Below are 26,317 nucleotides of genomic sequence, written 5' to 3' on the forward strand. Positions count from 1 at the left end.
CTGGAGTTTATTTGACAGTAGCAGCAGCGCTGATGAGTCTTGCCACGAGATTCATTTCCGTCTCCACAGGCGATTCATACACGATAGATTTGAGTGCCCCCACAGAAAGAAATCAAGGCTCGATAAATCAGGCGAGCATGGGGGCCAGGCAACAGGTCCACCACGGCCAATCCATCGACGCCGTGCGCCTCCGTAGCCAGGTGGGAAGGAGCAGCAATGCGTAGCACACGCTTCTTGATTAGACCGGGGTTCGAGCCCGTTACCACCAAATACGAAGGACGCGGAAAGGTCAGGGAATGACCACCGCATATCCCGGAGCAATATGGCCTTAGTTGCTAATGCTCCTAAAAACCAAATAACTAATTAACTAACCATTGACGCCCAAAACGCCTGTTCAAACGGTCATGAACACACCTTCCATAATGGGCAGGCGCCCTGTCATGTTGAAACCAAATGTTGCATCTCACATTTGCTGGAACATCGTCAAGTGACCCTGGTGGAACTTGTTCAAGAAAGATCCGATATTTAGTGGAGTTCATGCGGGATGGTAACAGGTATAGCTGACTAAGCAGTCGCCGACCATACCTGCCCACACATTTATTGCAATGTGATGTTGTGCCGCATGGGGCGCACACAGTGTGGGTTGTCGTGAGCCCACACATCAGCATTGTGCTGATTGAATAAGCCTTCCCGAGTGAAATAAGCCTCATCCGTGAACAAAACATAGGCTGGAAAATTCAAGTCTTTAACACTTTTTTGGAGAAACCGCTGCACAAAAGCCACATGTGCAGGATGAACTTGAGGGAGTAGTAACTGAACCCTTTGGAGGTGAAAGGGGTGTAAGGAATCGTCGTACCAGACACGCTGTACGCTGCAAAGAGACACTCCTAAGGCAGAGGCAATGGCACGTGTGCTGGTAGTAGGATTATTCTGGACGGCATTCAACACACTTTCTTCCATGACGGGAGTTTGCATCGAACGTGGTCTGCCCGCACTACTCCTGTTATGATGAGAGCCTTGTCGATCAATTCGGCCCTGGAGGGATTGTGCAAGGCTCAAGGGGTAGAATTTTTTTCAGCCTGGACTGTACTTGTTAACAGGAGAGATTGCTTCTACAGGGATGGGATACACTTAAATAGAAAGGGTGCAAGAATTTTTGCTGATGCTGTCGAGGCAGTGTTAGGTGGGTCGGAAAACTGCTAGTTGGGGGGGATACAAGCATTAGCATTAGCATTAGTAGAGGCATTTGATGCAAGAAAGCAAGCTTATGCAGCATCAGCCAAAAAAAAAGTAACATAAATAAATAAAAATAACCACTTCCACTTCACCCCTCTATTCGTTCGAAATACCTGTCCAGCTGAGCCTTAAACTTATTTAGGCTATCAACTTCCACGACAAGGGATGGAAGTCTGTTCCACCCACCAACCACCCGCTGGCTAAAGGCAAATTTCCGCACATCTATCCTACATCTGTCTTTCCTCAATTTGAATTTATGCCCTCTCAGGTGATTTTTCTGAGCTAGAGGAAGAATCCCATCAGCATTGAGCATGCTCAAACCATTCAAGGCTTTGTACACCTCTATCAGATCACCCCGCTGGTGCCTAGTTTCCAGACACTGTAATTTGCAAAACTTAAGCCTTTCTTCGTAAGAGAACCCCTTTGTCCCATTCACCAATCTAGTTGCCCTTCTCTGTACTCGTTCCATCAGCTCTACATCCTTCCTGAAATGAGGCCTCCAGGCCTGTATACAGTACTCTAGGTGTGGCCTGACCATTGCCTTATACAAGGGAATAATCACCTCCTTATCCCTGCTAGAAAAATTCCTATATATCATTGACAATACACCATGAGCTACTCTTGCAGCTCGTCTGCACTGCTCAGAGAACTTCATATCTGCCTGCACCACCACCACCACCCCCACCCCCAAAAGGACTAATAGATTAACAGTAGCCACTGCAGAGGTGGAAGTGATTCTTGCACTGCTTCTATTGAAATGAGCAGAAGCCTGGAAAACAAGATGCAGGATATTTCAGAGACTGCTGGTAGTCATTGCGGTACAAGTAAACACATGAGTTGTGTTAGGGTAGCCAAGAATAGAAACAGGTTCATGTATACCTGCGTGTACACCAATGCTAGGAGTTTGGTAAATAAATTTGATGAATTTGAGGTATTGCTCAAAACATCAAAGGCAGATATTGTTGGGATATCAGAGACGTGGTGTCACACAGATATAAGTAATGCGGAACTGGAATTTGGGGAATACAATGTGTATAGGAAGGATAGACAGGACAGGACAGGAGGGGAGGAGGGGTTATGCTATTAATTAAGAAACACATAAAGTCCAAGGAAGTGAAGCCAGTCGACATTGATGGACAGGGCAGTGTCGAGTCAGTTTGGTGTGACATAAGCATAGGGAAATTGAGAGTAGGAGTGTGCTATAGGCCTAATGACTCTGATGAGTATAATAAGATATTGTACAGGGAAATAGTGGGCCAGTAAATCAGAGAGTCTTATAATGGGGGATTTTAATTTCCCAGATATTGACTGGAATTTGTGGGTTGGTCACTCGCACACTAGCAAGGCTTTTGTGGATTTATTGGATGATTGTTTTCTACATCAGCATGTTCGTGAGGCAACAAGAGGGAGCAATACTCTTGATCTGATTATCAGTAGTGATTCTTCATGCATTAAGAATCTGCAGATAAATGAACCACTAGGTGACAGTGATCACAGTGTGTTGAAGTGGGATTTACTCAAGGAGGTAACTACCATCAGAGGTAAAGGGAAGGGTTTTTGTTTTCGTAAAGGCGACTATGATGGTCTGAGACAGTATTTAAATTCTATACAGTGGGACCAACTGATGATGTTACCAACAGCAAACTCAAAATGGGAAGCATTCAAGGAACTAATCTTGGAGGCTACCAGGCTTTACATATCAAGTAAGAAATATTGTTCAAGGTTTAGGCCTAAATGGTTGTCAGATGAATTAATGAGACATGTGGCAGAGAAGAAAAATGCATGGGATACATACAAATTAATGGGTGACATGGAAGCCTATGATAGATATAAGTTGGTCTGTAACCAAGTCACAAAGGAGATTAGGCAGGCAAAGGCAGACTACGAAAAATCCTTGGCAAAGGATGCAAAGAAAAACAGAAAAGAGTTCTTTACATATTTGAACTCGAGAAGGAAATGGATGAATCAGATTGGTCAACTGGATATTGATGGTTCAACAGTTGAGGATCCTGCTCAGGTGGCTAACAATCTAAACGAGTATTTTGCATCTACATTCACACATGAGGAGTTATTCAGGAAGGAGAATGACGTAGGTAAAGTAAACATTGGCAGTGAGCTGGATGATTTTGTAATAACTGAGAGGAAAGTGGAGGAGAGATTGTTGAGGATAAACATAAAAAAGGCACCTGGGGTGGATGGGATCTATCCAGTTATATTAAAGGAGGTAGCAAAGGAAGTATGCAAACCCCTAGCCATAATTATGAGAGCTTCTTTGGACTCAGGGGAGGTACCCATAGACTGGAGATGTGCAAATGTAACCCCAATTCACAAAGGAGGATCAAAGGCTGCCACAAGTAATTATAGACCTGTTAGTTTAACTTCTGTTCCAGGTAAATTAATGGAGGCACTGGTTAAAGAAGCACTGCAGGATCATCTAGACAAGAATTCAGTTATAGCTCAGACACAGCATGGTTTTGTTAAGGGCAGGTCTTGCCTGACCAATTTGATTGGATACTATGATGTAGTCACAAAAGAACTGGATGCAGGGAATAACTTTGATATTATATATTTGGATCTTAGAAAGGCTTTTGATACTGTTGCACATGGAAGACTGCTGCACAAATTGGAGCAGTGTGGCATTGGAGGCAAATTGCTGCTATGGATAAGGGGATGGTTGAGTGGCAGAAGACAGAGAGTGGTAATCAGTGGACACTGCTCAATGTGGACTAATGTTATTAGTGGAGTTCCTCAAGGTTCAGTGTTGGGTCCGTTGTTGTTTTCGGTGTTTATGAATGATATTGATGATGGGATATCAAGTTTAATGTCCAAGTTTGCAGATGATACAAAGGTTGGCAGGGTCGTTAAGGACACTACTGACGCTATGCTGCTGCAACAGGATCTGGAAAGGTTGAACAGATGGGCTGAGAGGTGGCAAATGAAGTTTAACATTGAAAAATGTAAAGTACTACATATGGGAAACAGTAACCCCAGAGCAATGTATCAACTCTGCGGTACTACACTGACAGTAGTGGAGAATGAAAAGGACCTGGGGGTAATTGTGCAGGCAGATATGAAGTTCTCTGAGCAGTGCAGACGAGCTGCAAGAGTAGCTCATGGTGTCTTGTCAATGATATACAGGAATTTTTCTAGCAGGGATAAGGAGGTGATTATTCCCTTGTATAAGGCAATGGTTAGGCCACATCTTGAGTACTGTAATACAGGTCTGGAGGCCTCATTTTAAGAAGGATGTAGAACTGCTGGAACGGGTACAGAGAAGGGCAACAAGATTAGTGAATGGAACAAAGGGTTGCTCTTACGAAGAAAGGCTTAAGTTTTGCAAATTACAGAGTCTGGAGACTAGGCACCGGCGAGGTGATCTGATAGAGGTGTATAAGGCTTTGAATGGTTTGAGCATGCTCAATGCCAATGGGATTCTTCATCTTGCTCAGAATAATCACCTCAGAGGGCATAAATTCAAATTGAGGAAGGACGGATGTCGGATAGATGTGCGGAAATTTGCCTTTGGCCAGCGGGTGGTTGGTTGGTGGAACCGACTCCCATCGCTGGTTGTTGAAGTTGATAGCCTAAACACATTTAAAGCTCAACTGGACAGGTATTTCGAACGAACAGAGGAGTGAAATGGGAGTGGGGTTTTTTTTTTTTTTTTTTTCTTTTTTGGCTGATGCTGAATAAGCTTGCTTTCTTGCATCATATGCCTCTACTAATGCTAATGCTAATAATCACACAAATTTTGATGCACACGCGCAAACAAACGGTGGTCCGGTACAGGTCTGTCTGGGATGTGTTCTCCATAAATTCGTTGAGCGGCTCGTCCATTGCCCTCTGCTAATCCATACACTAGGTGCATGTCTGCCAGCTCACAGTTCCTATATTGATGCATGCTCTTTGTGCGACGACTAGTGCTTGAATGAGTAAACCAGAAATTTTCCCTCTCGTGAACTGATGAACAGCGCCGTCTACCGACTTACGGTGACGTTTCCAGTTATGGGTTCCTATGCGATTCACATTCCTTTAGATGTTACCTACCTCTCCTAAACGTTTGTACCAATATTTTTGAGACACCCTGTATATATATATACAGGGTATATATATACACAGGGTGTATAATAATTTATACACCCTGTAATAATTTATTGCACATGGAGTAAGAGAGATACCATTAATTATTTATACCATGTGAAAGAGAAAACATGAATGTTTTCCAGTTGTTACTGCCGAGGCATGTAGTTCCATCATTCACCACCAGTTGGCATTACCAATCATACCTCTACCACACGCATAGCCTTGTTGAAAGATGGCTGCTTCCAGTCCCGAGAAGGCATTTTGTGTGCTACTGTTTGATAAGAACAAGTGTGCAACAGACGTTCAAAGGAAATTTCGAAGTGCGTACAGTAAAGAACCACCAACCAGGAAGGCTATTTACAGGTGGCATAAGCAACTTGTAAACACCTGTTGCTTGTGTTTGGGAAAGAGCAGTGGCCGGCCTACTGTTACTGTTGATAATGTGGAATGAGTGAGAGAGATACATTTACAAGGAGCCCCAATAAATCACTGCGGAGAGCATCACGTGAACTGCAAATGCTAGCCCTGACAGTATGGAAGGTTACTTGAAAAAAACTTTCTATGAAGCCGTATAAATTGCAGTTGGTGCATATGTTAAAGGAAGACGACAGAGAGAAGCGCTTCCAATTTTGTTGTGAACGGCAAGGACTGACAAAAGAACATGACGACGAATTGTGTAGTGTTTAGCGATGAGGCCACATTTCACACCAATTGGAAGGTCATCCGACACAATTGTTGAATCTGGCACACTCAGAAACCTGAAGAGATAATTTAATATGAGCGTGTTTCACCGAAGGTGAATGTTTTCTTCACATTGTCACGCTGAAAACTGTACGGACCTTTCTTCTTTGCTGAGGGCACGAACTGGGCTATCCTGCCTTGATATGCTTCAGCTATGGTTGATACCTCAAGTTCAGGAAGATAGTGATGACTTTATTTACTAGCAAGATGGGGCCACCCCCCACTTCCATAATGACGTTCAGGCCTACCTTAACACCAAGCTACACAAGCGCTGGATCGGACGTGCTAGAGAAAGGGATGAACATTTCTTGAAATGGCTGCTGAGATCACCAGACTTAACTCCATGTGATTTCTACTTGTGGGGCTGCGTAAAGGATTTTGTTTACGTACCACCTTTGCTACATGACATCCAGTAACTAAAGCAGAGAATTGAAGAAGCTACCACCACAGTCACACAGGATATACTGAACAGGGTATGTCAAGAGTTCAGTTACCATGTGGACATTTGCCATGTCACACGTGGTTCCCACATTGAATCGTTGTGAAGTAATGTGACGTAAAAAAAAAACTTTGACATTTTCTCTTTCATAATGTATGTATATGACACTGATATCTGTCCTAGCCGTCGTGCAATAAATCACTGAAAGTGTTCCCACCATTTATAAACACCCTGTATATATATCATTAATCCCACTGCAAGTTGTATAAAATTTATTTTTGCTCTTGCATTGTTTTAATATTTCATGAGTCTTGAAATATTTCAGGACTCATGAAATATTAAAACAATGCAGGAGCGAAAATAAATTTTATATTTTTGAATATTTCATTGAGTTGTGCAAAGTAGTGGCAAACAGCAACTTAACACCCACAGAGACACATCGCTTAATTGTATTAAAAGTCAGGGCAAGTGCCTGACGCTAACATCTTGTATCCCTTATATTTAAGATGGAGTATCAGTACAAAGGTTCAAGGTGCATTCTGAACTTAATAAGCACTAGTTCATTTTAATACACATTTAAGAAAGTGAAATCCAGCTATAGGTTAAAACAGAAGAGAGAAATTAGTGTATTTTACTATCTACACCTGAAAATTTCATCATGCTGACATACCTCACAGCATCAGTAAAAAATAAGATTCATCCCTCAAAACGCTATTTTCAATTTGTTAAATTACCCGAAATACTCTTTTTTTTTTAGAGTAATCTGTGAAGAGCAATTTTTTTTTAATTTTATAGTCTAAATTTACTTCACATACTTTCATTTTATAGGATGGTGCAATTACTTTGGATGAGTATCTGGTGTGGAGCGTTGGTCAAAATTTACCACTTGATCTTCTCAGTTTACTTTTTCAGGTAAGTAAAATAAATATAATCTAGTGATTATCACTTGGATAGCTAATTTGTTTATATATCCTGAACAATTGGCAATTGTGACTACTTCTTTATTTCTTTAAAAAAAAGTACATTTAAAGCTCAGATTTTACCTGGAATTTTGAAAGTTGACTATCTGCAGTATAAAATCATCTATAATAATTAATATATACCTGCAATTTTAACTGGTGTATAATATTAGCTGTTGGTTTTCATTATACAAATACACTTGTTTTATGATTTTCATTATATTAATATTTGATAGTATAACCAATGTACAAGTTAGTGCATTTGCATCATTTCTGTACCTAGCCAACTACATAAGTAGTTATAAATTGGCATCATTAAGTATATCTCATATTGTGAATACCTTCGCAACGAGTTGCCATGATATTGCATTACCTCGAATAAGTAACGCTTCACCAAAGGAGAAGACTATTGTTACTTATTCTCAGCGGATACCATCACCCATACGGCACCGTTTCAGAGCTTATTGGCTCCTCATCAGTGGGTGGGCAGGTACCCTGGTGTTGCAGTGATGACAACCCAGTTACAAAGTATAAATCCACAATATGAGAGATGCCTGATGGCATCTCTCATATTGTGGATTTATACTAAATTACTCCACACCATCAGCATCTCTCATATTGTGGATCTAAATTACTCCACACCATCAGGCATCTCTCATATTGTGGATTTATACTTCGTAACTGGGTTGTCATCATTGCAACACCAGGGTACCTGCCCACCCACTGATGAGGAGCCAATAAGCTCTGAAACGGTGCCGTATGGGTGATGGTATCCGCTGAGAATAAGTAACAATAGTCTTCTCCTTTGGTGAAGCGTTATTTATTCGAGCTAGTGCAATATCATGGAAACTCATTGTGAAGGTATTCACAATATGAGATATACTTAATGATGCCAATTTATAACTACTTATGTAGTTGGCTATGTACAGAAATAATGCAAATGCACTAACTTGTACATTGGTTAAACTATTTGCATAGTCTGAGGCTTTAGCCCAAACTGTACTTGATAGTATATAACAGAGTTATGATGCTCAATATGTTCTGTGTTGATATCAATGTTTATAGAAGAATAAGAAAAAATTACTTTAATATGATACATAGAACACTTCCGTATGATACTCTGGAGAGTGTTCTAGGTATCATATTGAGGTAAATTTCTCTTATTCTACAAATTATATCAATATGAAAATTCCAAAAAAAAAAAAGGTCACTTAATCAAAGTACAGAATGCAGTATGAATTTTACAGAGTTTTTGGTATGGTATGTATTTGGGGTGGGGGGGGGAGTTGCTGTGTTATATAATGTACTGTTAGGAAATTTCTAGAACAATTTCCTCAGTATACATTCTGCAATAGAAGTATCGAATCCAATTTGTAACAGCCCTTTTGTGTTATTTTTTAGTGCATAGGATGCTGCATATGGAGCTATGCCAACTAGACTTGGATAACTTATTGGTTAAAAACTTATTATAGTAGTATAAAGCACACCAGCTGGTACAGTGCTGTGCCAATAAGGTCGCAGAAAAAAAACTAGGTAATTCTGATATCAGAACAGCAAGTATCACAGAAACCAAGAGGATGAATACAAATGAGATGTAGCTAAACAATAATTATGAATTACTTTATTCTGGAAGTAAGATTCTGTACAAGGAAGGTGTGGCAATATGTTTCAGAATTGCTGTGGAAAAAATTTAGTTGGCTGGGAAGCATTAGCCACTAGAGTTAGGTGGTCAAAATTTCACACGGAAATTTGGGTGATGAAAGTTTGAATGATTTGCATCTATGGATGCATATGGTATAGTTGAAGGTTTTCAAAGGTGAAATAGATCGGTTTTTAATATCTTAGAAAGAGTAGTAAAAATTAATGACAAAGAAAGAATATTATTGTATGAAAGCTTAAATAGGAAGGGAGCAGGAAATGACAATTACATCTATAGAGAGATTTTAGTAAAATGTAGCTAAGTGTTCAAGCTCACATGACTGTTAATGGATTCATTGTTGAAATGTAAGTTCTTTTCACCCAGTGGTTGTGCTAGAGTATAAACAGAATATACCAGGTGTGCACTCTTAATTAGGTGGGTTCGTAAACTGCTAACTTGGAGGGGGGGGCACAGAATAATAGATTAACAATGGTCACAGGCAAAGATGTAAGTAATTCTTGTACTGCTTTTATTGGAACATGTGGCAGCAGCCTGGAAAGCAAGGTGTTGGAGCTTTTAAGGCATGCTTGGAGTGTCATGGAACATGCAAATACATAGACTGACTTAGGGTAACTAAGAGTAAGAACAGGTACATGTGTACTTGCATGTACACTAATGCTAGGAGTATAGTAAATAAATTTAATGAGTTTGAAGTACTAGTCAAGTCATCAGATATAGACAGAGAAAGAGGATGAGAATATTATTGGATGGAGATTTAAATAGGAAGAGAGAGTAGGAAATGACAGATCTCACGACATGTGAGGATATTGGAGACATTGGCATGCAGATTAAGGTGTGCAGAATTTGAATAAGGTGTGCAGAATTTGAATATAGATGATGTATATGGAAAGAACAGAGAACACAAAAGGGGGGGGGGTGGTAGGTTATCCTCTTGGTTAAGAAGCATATAAAATATAAGGCTGTGCAACCAGTTGACATGGGTGGTCAGCGCAATTTTGAATCAGTTTGGGCGACATAAGCACTGGGAAAACAGAAATGAGAGTAATAGTGCATTTATAGGCCTAATTGACTGTGATGAGTATAAGGAACAATTGTACAGAGAAAGAGAGTAGGCCAGTAAATCAGGGTCCTGAGTACTAAGCGATGTGACTGAATAATTTCTCTGTACTTTAGGTGTGTTTTTTCAAAGCAATTATTAGTTCTTTTACTTTTCTGTATTTCATAAAACCTATTTAATACTCATGTTTCTTTTCTTTCAAAAAGTACTCGAACAAAGCAAGAAAGGAAAGTGACTTTTTTTTTTTTTTCTATCAGTTCATAGTTAAAGTACTAACCCTTATATGTGAGGTGACCCATACTGGAATTCCAGTATGGGTCCCCCACATATCATACGGAATTCATCCAAGTGAGTTATAAGTGAATGGGACCTATTAAATGTATCATTAGAAGAAATAGTCAAAGAATTACAGGAGGAAAAAGTAATACAAGCAAGAAGAATTATAATTTAAAAAGTTGGCAACCTGGTGCCAATATAATATCATTTTAACATTCAGTACTCCAAATATACCCACCCCAGTCAAAACCAGATTTAACCCTGCTGTGTTTGCTCATTCATCTCCAATCCCATAAATTGTTACAACTTAAAATTTAATCATTCCCAAACAACATGCTGAGGTGATACTACATGTCCTAATTGTAGTTTCAAAAACCACTCACAAACAGAATGCACTGCAATATCTTCACAATGTCATAATTGTAAGGGTGAACATCCAGCCTATTCTAATTCATTCGAATTATGGATAGTGGGAAGAAAATGTAAAAAAATACTAGATCAAGAATAAGGTATCATATCAAGAGGCAAGAAAACAAATTAACCATGCCAAAATGCACATATGCCTCCACTGCCCAAAATCGCCAGGCTGTTGAAACTCAAACAGATGTGTCAATCCTATCAGACACGTCATTTAGAGAATGGGCTTGATCAATACCCTCAAACCAACATTCATCTAAGTCATATCTGATAGATAAAACAAACAATACCAAACTCAGTTTCTTCTGAAATCACCTTAGTCATTGAAGCAAATGAAAAACCATGCAGTTCAGTGCCCGTTGGAGTGAAAATAACGTCCAAGTAATGTGGATATTGACAACAATACCAATGAAGGTGAAATAATGCTTAATCTGCATGCCAAAGAGTACATGGATACTGGATGTCCTATTCACCTTAATACATATAGCATTAGTAGAGGCATATGATGCAAGAAAGCAAGCTTATTCAGCATCAGCCAAAAAAAAAAAAAAAAAAAAACACTCACATTTCACCCCTCCGTTCGTTCGAAATACCTGTCCAGTTGAGCTTTAAATTTGTTTAGGCTATCAACTTCAACAACAAGTGATGGAAGTCGGTTCCACCAACCAACCACCCGCTGGCCAAAGGCAAATTTCCGCACATCTATCCGACATCCGTCCTTCGTCAATTTGAATTTATGCCCTCTGAGCTGATTATTCTGAGCAAGATGAAGAATCCCATTGGCATTGAGCATGCTCAAACCATTCAAAACCTTATACACCTCTATCAGATCACCTCACCGGTGCCTAGTCTCCAGACTCTGTAATTTGCAAAACTTAAGCCTTTCTTCGTAAGAGCAACCCTTTGTTCCATTCACTAATCTTGTTGCCCTTCTCTATACCCGTTCCAGCAGCCCTACATCCTTCTTGAAATGAGGCCTCCAGACCTGTATACAGTACTCAAGATGTGGCCTAACCATTGCCTTATACAAGGGAATAATCACCTCCTTATCCCTGCTAGAAAAATTCCTGTATATCATTGACAAGACACTATGAGCTACTCTTGCAGCTCGTCTGCACTGCTCAGAGAACTTCATATCTGCCTGCACAATTACCCCCAGGTCCTTTTCATTCTCCACCACTGTCAGTGTAGTACCGCAGAGTTGATACGTTGCTCTGGGGTTACTGTTTCCCACATGTAGTACTTTACATTTGTCAATGTTAAACTTCATTTGCCACCTCTCAGCCCATTTGTTCAACCTTTCCAGATCCTGTTGCAGCAGCATAGCGTCAGTAGTGTCCTTAACAACCCTGCCAACCTTTGTATCATCTGCAAACTTGGACGTTAAACTTGATATCCCATCATCAATATCATTTATAAACACCGAAAACAACAACGGACCCAACACTGAACCCTGAGGAACTCCACTAATAACATTAGTCCACGTTGAGCAGTGTCCATTGATTACCAATCTCTGTCTTCTGCCACTCAACCATCCCCTTATCCATAGCAGCAATTTGCCTCCAATGCCACACTGTTCCAATTTGTGCAGCAGTCTTCCATGTGCAACAGTATCAAAAGCCTTTCTAAGATCCAAATATATAATATCAAAGTTATTCCCTGCATCCAGTTCTTTTGTGACTACATCATAGTATCCAATCAAATTGGTCAGGCAAGGCCTGCCCTTAACAAAACCGTGCTGCGTCTGAGCTATAACTGAATTCTTGTCTAGATGATCCTGCAGTGCTTCTTTAACCAGTGCCTCCATTAATTTACCTGGAACAGAAGTTAAACTAACAGGTCTATAATTACTTGTGTCAGCCTTTGTGATTGGGGTTACATTTGCACATCTCCAGTCTATGGGTACCTCCTTTGAGTCCAAAGAAGCTCTCATAATTATGGCTAGGGGTTTGCTTACTTCCTTTGCTGCCTCCTTTAATATAACTGGATAGATCCCATCCACCCCAGGTGCCTTTTTTATGTTTATCCTCAACAATCTCTCCTCCACTTTCCTCTCAGTTATTACAAAATCATCCAGCTCACTGCCAATGTTTACTTTACCTACATCATTCTCCTTCCTGAATAACTCCTCATGCGTGAATGTAGATGCAAAGTACTCGTTTAGATTGTTAGCCACCTGAGCAGGATCCTCAACTGTTGAACCATCAATATCCAGTGGACCAATCTGATTCATCCCTTTCCTTCTCGAGTTTAAATATGTAAAGAACTCTTTTCTGTTTTTCTTTGCATCCTTTGCCAAGGATTTTTCGTAGTCTGCCTTTGCCTGCCTAATCTCCTTTGTGACTTGGTTACAGACCAACAGTAATCTTGTTGCCCTTCTCTGTACAGTCAGTCCTCGTATAACACGTGTTTACACTACACGAATTCGATGATACACAATTTATAAATAGGGGAACGATATCTTATATAACACGAACCGAATTCGCTTATGAACGATTCGTCTTTGTGTTTACAAGAAATGGCAGTCGAACGTAGAATCACCCCAACAGAATGCAACACGATAGGAATAAAGAGAAGATTCTGAAAATGTATTTGTTCTTTTTATCAGTGAAGGGGAAACACATTTCACCATAATAACGTAAAAACCCACACAATTCCAGCTATTGGTATAATCGCAAATGCAATTAGATAGAGTTTACTACCAGTTTATAACAGATTCCTCTAGCAGAAACGCAACTGGAAATTGTTTTTATTGTTTTATGGTAGTAATCCCCAGAAATGTGCTTTAGTGAAATATGAGGTGTTCATAGTGTGTCTCTGCCTTTATGGTTTGTTTATTCAGTTGCTACACGCACGCAGCTTTTGTTTATGTGTATCAAGCATGCCTCCTCGTTTTGTAATTGTGCTTTATTCCCTAAAAATAGTAAAATACTTAAAAGGTGTGAAAAGGAAGCGTCCTATTGAAGGCACTGCAGATTCGGAGAGAAAAAGAAAAGCAGTATCGATAAACAGAGGCGGACTGGATCAAAAATTCTTACGCGGGAAAATTTATAGTGGCCTCATACTATGGTTTATGGCCAGAATCACACCGGCCTCTGGCCCACCGGGGTTGCCCCGGTAAGGCTTATGGCCAGTTTGCCTCTGTCAATAGAGAAAAAATATGAAGTTGTGAAACGCTTTGAGCGAAGTGAAAGACCATGTGATATTGCACGTGCTATAGACCTAAATGAGGCAACGCTGAGAATTACAAAGAATGCAGAGAAAATAAAAACAATTTTCATAGTAGGAACAACTCAAAGTGTAATTAAAATCCATTAGATTAAGAAACAAAGAAATGGAAGAGATGGAACGGCTGTCATCTGTTTGGATAGAAAATCAAACAAAAAACAAGTTTGCTTACGATAGAAGGAAAAGCATTGGCAATATTTTATTACGTAATAAAATAGGTAAGTATTTTATTACGATTATTTATTGTGTTTGGTAATGTTTTGGTTACAAATGTGTGTTCAATCTTGGTTGGTCGGCACCTAACTCTGTTTTTCCAAAAGGGCCTGTTGTTTATATTGCACAATTTTGCATTGCAAGAGGGTTTCTAGGAACACAACTATCGTGCTATACGAGGACTGACTGTACTTGTTCCAGCAGCTCTACATCCTTCTTAAAATGAGGCCTCCAGACCTGTATACAGTACTCAAGGTGTGGCCTGACCATTGCCTTATACAATGGGATAATCACTTCCTTATCCCTGCTAGAAAAATTCCCGTATATCATTGAGAAGACAGCATGAGCTACTTTTGCAGACTGCCTGCACTGCTCAGAAAACTTCATATCTACCTGCACAATTACCCCCAGGTCCTGTTCATTCTCTACCACTTTCAGTGTATTACCACACAGTTGATACATTACTCTGGGGTTACTGCTTCCCATATGCAGTACTTTACATTTGTCAACGTTAAACTTCAGTTGCCACCTCTCAGCCCATCTGCTCAACTTTTCTAGATCCTGTTGCAGCAGCTAACTGTCATTAGTGTCATTAACAACCCTGCTGACTTTCGTATCGTCTCCAAACTTGGACATTAAGCCTGATATACCATCATCAATATCATTAATAAATACAGAAAACAACAATGGGCCCAACACTTAACCATGGGGGACTCCACTAATAACATTAGTCCACAAAGAGCAGTGTCCATTGATTACCACTCTGTCTTCTCCCACTCAACCATCCCTTTATCATAGCAGCAATTTGCCTTCAATGCCATAATGCTCCAATCTGTGAAGCAGTCTTCCATGTGCAACAGTATCAAAAGCCTTTCTAAGATCCAAATATATGATATCCATATTATTCTTTGTGACCACATCATGGTATCCAATCAAATTGGTCAGACAAGATGGCCCCTAAACAAACCCATGCTGTGTCCGAGCTATAACTGAAGTCTTGATGATCCTGCAGTGCTTCTTTAACCAGACCCTCCATTAATTTCCCTGGAACAGAAGTTAAACTAACAGGTCTATAATTAATTTTGTTGCCCTTTGATCCTCTTTTGTGAATTGGGGTCACATTTGCACATCTCTAGTCCATGGTTACCTCCCATGAGTCCAAGGAAGCTCTCATAATTAAAGGATTTGCTTACTTCCTTTGCTGTTCCTTTGATATAACTGGATAGATCCCATCCACCCCAGGTGCCTTTCTTATGTTTATCTTCAACAATTTCTCCACCACTTTGCTCTCAGTTGTTACAAAATCATCTAGGTCACTACCAGAGTTTAATTCACCACTGGCATTCCCCTCCCTGAATAACTCCTCATGTGTGAATGTAATTGCAAAATACTATTTAGTTTCTTAGCTACACGAGCAGGATCAACAGTTGAACCATTGATATCAAGTGGACCAATCTGATTCATCCCCTTCCTTCTAGAGTTTACATAAGTCCAGAACTCTTTGCTGTTTTTCTTTGCATCCTTTGCCAAAGATTTCTCGTAATCTGCCTTTGGCTACCTAACCTCCTTCGTGACTTGGTTCCAGACCAGCTTATGTCTAACATTGGCTTCTGTGTCACCAGTTGATATATATGTATCCCATGCATTTTTCTTCTCTGCCACATGTCTCATTAGTTCACTGACATCCATTTAGGCCTAAACCCTGAACACTATTTCTTAGTTGGTATGAAAAGCCTAGTAGCTTCGAAGATTAATTCTTTGAATGCTTCCCATTTAGAATTTGCTATTGGTAACATCATCAGTTGGTCCCACCGTATAGAATTTAAATACTGTCTCAGACCACCGTAGTCACCTTTACAAAAGCAAAAACCCTTCCCTTTACCCCTGATGGTAGTTACCTCTTTAGGTAAATCCCACTTCAGCACACTGTGGTCACTTCCACCTAGTGGTTCCTTTATCTGCATTTTCTTAATGTATGAAGAATCACTACTGATAATCACATCAAGAGTATTACTCCCTCTAGTTGCCTCCCGAACATGCTGCTGTAGAAAACAATCATCCAATAAATCCACAAAAGCCTTGCTAGTGTGTGAGTGACCAACCCACAAATTCCAGTCAATATCCGGGAAATTTAAATCCCCCATTATAAGAGACTCTGATTTAGTGGCCCACTCTATTTCCCTGTACAGTTTTTTGTTATACTCAGAGTCATTAGGCCTATAACACATGGCTGGACAGTGCAGTGTCGAGTCAGTTTGGTGTGACATAAGCTGACTCGACACTGCACTGTCCAGTCATGTCGACTGGCTGTACTTCCTTGGATTTTGTGTTTCTTTACTAATAGCATAACCCCTCATCCTTTCCTATCCTGTCTATCCTTCCTGTACACATTTACTCCCCAAATTCTAGTTCTGCATTCCTTATATCTGTGTGACACCACATCTCTGATATTCCAACAATATCTGCCTTTGATGTTTTGACCAACACCTCAAATTTATTTACCACACTTCTAGTATTGGTGTACATGCAAGTATGCATGTATCTGTTCCTATTCTTAGCTACCCTAAGTCCATGTAGTTACGTGTTCCGCAGTGACTCCCAACATATAGAACAGATAACAAGGATTCTGGAAACCTCCCTTTTTTCTTAGAAAAGAAAGGAATAAATATGATCACATGCAACTAATAAAAAACAGTCAGAACTCTCTTCTAGCATCATTCAGTGGGGTACAGAGGTTTACATAGCAATACTGATGATTTATATGACTTGATTTCCCAGTGCAGTCCTGTAGCTATTTGCTCGCAAGAGACAATTTAATTCTACAGGTTACTGCCGAGTTAAAAAATTATATAATATATTAAAAAAGACAAAAATTCAACCTCCTGCATAAACAGAGGCGGGGGGGAGGGGTACTCCTGATACACACAAGGATCCCATCAGAATATATTTCAGTACGAGCCTCTCTAGAAGTGGTTGCTGTCAATATTTTTTGATGGTGCATTATAGCCAATGCTACTGATGCAGCATAAAACTCTTAAACAAACAAACAAATAAACAAACAAACAAAAAAGCTGTCAATATTGCTGTTGGAATTAACTCTTGATTGAACTTTAGAATTAACTCTTAACTATTGATCGGTATACTTTTCACCTAAACATGTCTGTAGTACTACAGATCTTGAAGTTATAGCACAAATGCCAGCTCCTTTCTGTTTATTAGGTGATTTTAACGCACATCATCCATTATGGGGATCTCTCCATATAGAAAAGAGAGAAGATCATTGAATTGGTTCTGGACCAACACAACCTGAATTTATTAAATATAAGATCAAATACCCATCTGCATTTCCAATGGGGTCTTCCACAGCCACTGATTATCTATATGCTTGCCTGTTTTGTCCGCGTGCATACAGTGGACAGTACTAAACGACTCCCACTAGCAATCATTTTCCAGTCATATTTAAATTGCAAATGACAGTTAACACATACAGAACAAAGGAAAAGGTGGAAATTCTTCAAAGCAGATTGGAAAACTTTCTCCACTAGTACACCCTGAATGACCACATCATCCAGCTGGAATTAATTGAAAATGTCACTGAGCATATTACCAAGCAAATACTAACAGCAGCTACCAAGGCAATACCACAATTGTCTAAACAAAAATGCATTTATACTAACCATTTGTGGAATGATTCATGTAATAAAGCAAAACAAGAAATGAATAAAGCTTGTAATATTTTTCATATCTGACAACCCCAAACCTGATCAATTACAAAAGACTTAAGGCCAAGGCAAGACAAATAGTGAAAAAATACTCCTGGATATGCTTTGCTTCAGGTATTACTAAAAATACACATACCAGATTAATATGGAAAAAGTCCAGCAATTAAATGGTAAATAACCACACTGACATCCCCACCAGTTTTCAATCGTAATGGGCAAGGCATATCCACAAGTAGATCGGTGCCTCCGTAGCCAGGTGGGAAGGAGCAGCAGTGCGTAGCACACGCTTCTTGATTAGACCGGGGTTCGAGCCCGTCACCACCAAATACGAAGGACGCGGAAAGGTCAGGGAATGACCACCGCATATCCCGGATCAATATGGCCTTAGTTGCTAATGCTCCTAAAAACCAAACAACAACAACAACCACAAGTAGATGTAGCAAATGCTCTTTCAGAACCTTCTATAAAATTATCAGCAGTAACTGCATATGATCTTTTCAAAACACCAAAACCTTAGCAGATTGATATAAGATAAACTTTAACACCATTTAAAGTTTATCTTTTATCTTATAATGGCAGATTGTGTTAAACACCAGTGTTTACCTTTCCTGCATGAGCTTAAAGAGCTTAAAGAGTCTTTATCCCAAACACACAACAGTGCTGATGGTGCAGATAGTATTTATAACATCATGCCAAAACAGTTGAATGAAGCAGCATTGGAGTTTCTCTTGATTTTTTGAAATCAAATATTACAGTAAACTTGGTTCTGCAACCTTGGTGGCATTCATTTGGTTTAGTCTTCCAAATGCCTGGAAAAGATAAATCAGATTGTGCTAAAAACGTTTGACACTGCGTGGAGATTTGGCATTCTTCCAGACTTTCATGCCTTTGGACTGTGGAAAATTGCCTTTTCTTATACAAAGTTTTTTTATTATTCAGAATCTTCCTAGGTATGCTTTTGGAATGTTTTGTGTCCATTATTCATACAAGAATAAGGTGTTTTGCAAGGTTCAGTACTCAGTGTGACACTGTTTTCACTCTGGATAAATAATATGATACAGGATAAATGCATATAATCTGGCTATTTCATCCCATTTGCAAAACATGGCAACCATTGAGTGATAACTTTGGACTGTGATTAACAAAATATGATTTTGGATGAAATGTAATGGTTGTCACCTTTCAGAACAAAAACAACATAATTCACAAAAGTGAATTATGTTGATTTTTGTTTAAAAAAAAAAAAAAAACAGCAGCAGCAGCAGCAGCAGCAGCAGCATACATCCCGAACTCAGGTTGAATGCCCAAGTCTTTTCAGTCACAAGTACTATCTGCTTCTTAGGATTAATCCTAGGCAGCAAACTTATGTTTTCTGCACATATTACATATTTACGAGCCCTTTGTATGAAAAAATTACATTCTTAGAAGTCTCTCTCTCTCTGCAGGTGGGAAGGAGCAGCAGTGTGTAGCACACGCTTCTTGATTAGACCGGGGGTCGAGCCCATCACCACCAAATATGGAGGATGCGGAAAGGTCAGGTAATGACCACCACATATTCCCGGAGCAATATGGCCTTAGTTGCTAATGCTCCTAAAAACCAAACAACAACAACAACTCTCTCTGCAGTGTCATGGGGTGCAAATCAGTATATCCAATTACATTTATATTGTGATTTAATCAGATCCGGCATAGATTTTGGTTCCCCAGTTTTTGACTCTGCCAAAAATGCATTCTTATAAAACTGAATACAGTAATACCCCGACTTACGCTACCCCGACTTACGCGAACTCGGAGTTACGTGGTTCTTGATTTTTTCGTTTGCCGCCCACTATCTTCAAGGTCGTTTTTCATATGTTATCGATATATGGTGCGACGGCGGAGAATGAGAGCGAAAGATGAACAAAATTCAACTTTGCTGCTTTTATGTTTTTTATATCAGTGAAGGGGAAACACATTTCACCATAATAACGTAAAAACCAACACAATTCCAGCTATCGGTATAATCGCAAATGCAATTAGATCGAGTTTACTACCAGTTTATAACAGATTTCACTAGCAGAAACGCAACTGGATTTTTATTGTTTTATGGTAGTAACCCCTAGAAATGTGAGGTGTTAATAGTGTATCTCTGCCTTTATGGTGTTGTTTATTCAGTTGCTACATGCGCGCAGCTTTGTTTATGCGTATCAAGCGTGCCTCCTCGTTTTGTAATTGTGCTTTATTCCCTAAAAATGAGTGAAATACTTAATTAAAAGGTGTAAAAAGGAAGCGTCCTGGTGAAGACACTGCAGATTCAGAGAGAAAAAGAAAAGCAATTATCGATAAACAGAGGCGGACTGGGTCAAAAATTCTTACCCGGGAAAATTTATAGTGGCGTCATACTATGGTTTATGGCCAAAATCACACTGGCCCACCGAGGTTTCCCCGGTAAGGCTTATGGCCAGTCCGCCTCTGTCGATAGAGAAAAAATATGAAATTGTGAAACGCTTTGAGCGAAATGAAAGACCATGTGATATTGCACGTGCTACAGGCCTAAATGAAGCAACGGCGAAAAGCACATGACAATTGCAAACTTGAGAGGTTGAAAATTGAAAAGGGCTCAATTGTAAAGGGCTTAAAAATTTTAGAAAACATAGACTCCAACGAAGAACGCGTTATAGCTACAAAGCAAGGAATAAAAAAATTATTAGCTTGCTACGAAGAAATTCTGCGTGAAAAAAAGAACGCGCTGTGTCGTCAGACGAATTTGTTAGATTTTATGAAGCCATCGACATCGAAATAACTTTTTAACGTAAGTCATTTGTTTTTTTAATACATATTTTGTATTAATATGTATAAAGAACTGCAATTTTATTAATATTTTTCTTCTAAACTAGTGTTTTTGTTAGTCCTTGGTCCCAATTGAGCAAAATTTATATGTATTTATATGCAAAGTTGTACCCCGACTTACGCGAATTCGACTTACGCGATTTTCGTCGGACCCACCTATCGCGTAACTTCGGGGTATTACTGTACCCTACAACACGGCGTTCTGAAAATTGCCCTGGGAACTTTTAGAACTCGACTAGTTCAGAGGCTAAACAAAGAAGCAGATGAACCACCACTTCATCTTAGAAGGAAAAAACTACTACCAAACTATGGAGTAAAAATCTGGTCTCTCTTCCCAATCAGTTCGAAACTGTCTCTTCTAACCACAGTTTGTGCATTACTACAACAGGAAACTCAGTGAAAACAAGCCAGCCGGAATCTGACTACAAGAAATAATGGAAATCTGGGACATATCCTTTAGAATATATCAATAAACAGATGAACTGGATCTACCTTGGATACAGAAACACCCACATATGATGACTGCTTTCAGCAGTGAGGCAAAAACTTGCTGGGCACTCTTAGTATCCAGCAGTTGCATTTAGTTCATTCCTGGACAACTCTCAGAACGTCCAGATTTATACTAATGGATGAAAAATGCCAACTACTGTTGGGAGCAACAGATATCAAATTCATATGTTGTTATTGTTTCCCTTCCAGTAGCATGAAGTGTTTATGCTGCAGAATCATGTGCAGTTCAGCTGGCATTGGAACATGTTAACTTATCCATCCCATAAACCTTAATATGTACTGATTCTTTAAGTGTGGTACCTGCCTTACAAAACTGTACTTCATCTTCACATTACATCTTGAAGCAAATACAATCCTAGTTGAGATGATTAAGTAGAACAAAACAGGCCATTACTTTTTTCTGGATCCGAAAACATGTCAGTATTCTGGGGAATGAGCTAGTAGATGAAGCAGTGAAAACTCAATGAACTCGACTACAACAGTTTGTAGTATATACAGACTATAAATTGATAATAGAAAGAACTTTGAGAGAAAAATGGGTTCAAATCTGGTAAACACAAACTAGTGAACTATTCCAGATAAAGGAGAGACCACAGCTTTGGCTTTGCAGCTCCAGATGAAATTGACACAAAGTAGTTTTATCCTGGGCAGGTATTGGTCATAAAAATTTGACCCTCCTGTTTCTGCTAAAAGGAGATAATTCCTCCCCCTCACACACCGATGTCAAAATTGGTTGACTGCAGTCAATAAAACAGCATTTGAAGAACGAATTTTGTTTTCAACCAACTTACAGCAGTCACTGACACTAATACATATAATAGGGAATGGTGCAAACCTTAATGAATTTTTCATTTATCTAAGATGACTCCAATTATATAACTTTTATAACCAACTTTAACGTAAGATAACCTAGAATGTTAACAGTCCTGTTTCACGGGCAACTTTTAGATTGACACATCTTGGCCTTATCCTTGTTCCAAAAAACCCTCATTTCAACCAACCAGTAAATCAATGTTTTGAAATGGGGAATTTTAACTTTCCAGATATTGGTTGGAACTTGTGGGTTGGTCACTAATATACTTTAAAACTTTGTGGATTGTAATTTCTTCCGCTCCCTTAATTCATGCTTAACAGCAGCACTAATTGCCTGAAGGCCAGAAGTGTGAACAGTGCATACCCTTAAGTCTCTTCGTTATATAAAAATAACGGCAACTTTTAAATGTAATTACCAAGGGGAATTCAAAAAAATTACCTATAAAGGAGTTCGTTAAACAGAGGTCCGATTGAGTAATTTAAAATTCTAAAAATGGTTGCAAAGTTTTTTATAGGAAATATCTTAACAATGGAGAGTGAAAAATGCAAATTTACTTAACTAGGATGCCTTGTAACCCTATTTTTTAGGATGTCCTCACGGCTTTACACTGGCATCCTATATTTTTGTAATTTAAAAATCATCTAATCGTAAAATGAATTTTCATTAAATATTCTGTGTATTGGCCAATACAACAGAATAAATAAAAACAATTATTTATAATTAATAAGTAAACTGCATTATCCCAAAATTACACAAGTGGACTGTATAATCATCATTTGTCTAATTGAAAATCGATGATAATAGATTATTTTACCAATTTATGAATTTTAAGGAATTTGTTTTTGAGAAAAAGAAAAGATCATAATTGGGAAAACTTATTAGCCCATAGTAAGTGGGCTGAATATTTTATATCAATGCAAGAGTTCTGAGCTTTTAAAAATTGCTCAGTATACATTTTCTATTTTTACCCACAATGAGAATGTAGAGCATATATTTTCATTAATTAGCAATCAATGGAGCAACATTAGAAATAAAATAGAAACAAATATAACACTGACTAGTATTTTTTTGGTTACTTATAATTTGAAAATGGATTGAAAAACATTTTATAATTACTCACTATTAATCCAAACTTACTGAAGATGATTGGCAGTAACGATAAATATGTATTGTAATTTTTTTAGTAATATAATTTTTAAAATGTCCTGGTTTTTAAAACTAAAAATGTTTTAGTTTTTTCCTATTTTGTCCTAGTTTTTGAATTCTAGTATAGTAGGCAAACATGTGGAGAAAATGTACTGAAGATTACAAATTTTGAAATGTACTACATCCAAATGTCACATGTCACTATAAGTGCCTCCGTAGCCAGGTGGGAAGGAGCAGCAGTGCGTAGCACGCGCTTCTTGATTAGACCGGGGTTCGAGCCCGTCACCACCAAATACGGAGGATGCGGAAAGGTCAGGGAATAACCACCACATTTCCCAGAGCAATATGGCCTTAGTTGCTAATGCTCCTAAAAACCAAATAACAAACAAACAAACATGTCACTATTAATAAAAGTGCCTGTATGCCATACCATCCCAAAAAAAGCACTGACTAGCTATCGCTGTTGAATAATTGCAGATAGTGAAAACCTAACAGTGCAATAAATAAGAAAAGATATTTTCTATTTGGGGTAGAGAGAAAATAGAAATTTGATATTGAATGTTAAATGTAAAGCATATTTTTATTAATAGCTTGGTGCCAATTTTAGGTGGTGCCTGTGGCAAGCGTTGCACTTGTGCAACTCTAGAGCAGGCCCTGACTTTCGGTAACATAAAGGGTTACTTCCTACTTGATTTTACCGCAAGGAACTTTTCAGAAAAAAACACCTATTGTTACTGTCTTCATACCACTTGACATTATTTCCAGATGAAATATTGACAAGTACTTTCCATTCTTTTGAAGCAGAAAGCATTCTCCACTACCCACACTGTAATGGATTACTTTCTGTGCAATAAAGGATTACTACTGTTCGTGGCCTAGCCAGGAACAGTAGTATCCTTTATTCAGGGGTCAGCAGGTGCATTGTACTCTCCTGATACCGAAATCTGATATTGTGGCACATTTTTAGAAAAGTAATACCACGGTATACATTGTACAACTTACTTAAGTATTTATTCAATGTTTTTAAAAATATTAACTTTTATATCTATGGTGCAGATGTGGGAAACCATCGGTGGCATATAACCCTAAATACTGTGCCACTACTACTATCTATAATTCATCGTTTATATATTATTTTTGCAGTTCATGTTGTTTCACATGTTTATAGGTACTGCTTATATTTTATACAACGTATATATATGTAATGAATAAAAAAACAAAACATACTAAATATATTAATAAAATAATCATAAAATTGTTTGTTGTTATTATTTACATGTTTAATACAATGTTTTTGTAATACAGACATATACAGATATTCAAGCACCTCTTATTTAAAACCAAAAATAACAGGTAGATTAGCATTAGGCAGTTGCACCTTTTTTGTGGATGTCTGACAAAAAATCCTAGCTATCCCACTGCTGCTATTTGATTTATGAATGTTCATGTGAAGTTCCTTTGACACAAGTTTTCGAAGTTTATAATGCAGCTATCGATAGAAATATTTTCTGGAAATTTCATTAGAAGAAGAAAAATACATCCAGAAAATGTGCTGTACTGATATTATTCCCTAAAAATAATTACAATGAAGCAACTTTCTTTTATTAATTGCACATTGCAGTGTTATCAGTTTTACACCATTGTTTTCCATTTCTATTGTGGCTTCTGACAGATGAATTTCCTTGATTTTTTTTATTATTATTATTATTATTATTATTATTAGCCATATGGTACAAGGAAGCCTGAGGCTTATGCTGCACCAGCCAAAAAAAAAAAAAAAATCCTGAGTTACCCGCTGAGAAAGAAAGAAGAGAGAGGAGGAGAAAGAGAGAGAGAGAAAGGGAGAGAGAGAGAAAGGGAGAGAGAGAGAGAAGTACAAAGGAATCACCAAGAAAGAGAAGAATGATGATATCCAGCTCAGGACCCTGGGTTTGCCAAGCCCATACTCACCAGATGTGAGTCCCCGGGGAAAGATTTTCTGTTAGATACAATACACATTGAAGAAAGGAAGTACAATCTTTTTGTTTTTCAAAAACAATTTGTTGCAATTATTTCGGTTATGTTTCTTATGTCAAGAAACAGTTGAATGCTTATTTTTTTTTCTGTATTGTGCATATGAGTGATGCGGCCTTCAAATCACTCACTGCTCTGTGTCTCAACTTATAATTCCCTTTAGCCAGCAGCAAAGCACATGTGGAAAATTCAAACAAATTCAGTGATGTGATCTATAATCAAGGTCAATGCCTGATTGTTTTTCTTGGGAATAATTAGAAAATGCATACTGGAACGTACATTTTTGTGTTTGACTGTTAATTAATATATTTTTCTGAATTTTAAAGTTGGGATATCAAAAAAACACATCTTTTTTATTGTATATTGAGAGTTTCAATTTTGTAGATAGGATAGAAATTATAGAAATAATTAGTTCATTTCACTATGGCAGTTTTCACCCTAGCGGATTAACGGGACTTGTTGGAAATAATATTCCTGCAGAACTGCTAGCTGAGATAATCCCTACACAGGCTGCCGTGTAGGGAAGGAGTAGGAGAAAGGAAGCATAAAGGGCCAAAATAAGCGTGCCCTGGCTGGATTACAAGCTTATCGTCCAGATGCCACTGGCCATTGTGGATTGAAGTGCATGCCAGTCTACAGTTTATAGCCATTGTCAGTTTAATAACCAACTTACAAAATTCTTGAAAATTTAACAACTGCCTTGCATGAGCTGGCTCCAGCATACCACTGCATTAAGGGCAAGTTACTGCTATAGATAAATGTATGGTTGAGTGGGAGAAGACAGAGAGTGATTATCAGTGGATACTGCTCTTCATGGATTAATGTTATTAGTGGAGACTCCCAGGTTCATTATTGGGCCCCTTGTTTTCAATATTTATTAATGATATTGGTGAATGCATATCACACCTGCTGTATAAGTTTTCAAGTGATGCAAAGGTTGGCAGGGCAGTTAATGACAGTAATCAAGGTATGCT

General features: G+C 38.6%; 1 protein-coding gene across 1 annotated transcript in view; it reads left to right on the plus strand.

Moving 5' to 3' along the window:
• Usp32 (Ubiquitin specific protease 32) overlaps window positions 1-26,317 on the plus strand; it is an 837,997-nt gene that overhangs the window by 221,765 nt on the left and 589,915 nt on the right. Inside the window, exon 10 of the mRNA XM_090368859.1 lies at window positions 7,328-7,411. Within this exon, the coding sequence (XP_090224985.1) occupies window positions 7,328-7,411 (84 nt within the window). The remainder of the gene's footprint in view (window positions 1-7,327; window positions 7,412-26,317) is intronic.

The sequence above is a fragment of the Mastigoproctus giganteus genome, chromosome 1, assembly GCF_048544385.1.
Source record: "Mastigoproctus giganteus isolate SK-2022 chromosome 1, ASM4854438v1, whole genome shotgun sequence".
In the NCBI taxonomy this organism is placed as follows: Eukaryota; Metazoa; Arthropoda; class Arachnida; order Uropygi; family Thelyphonidae; genus Mastigoproctus; species Mastigoproctus giganteus.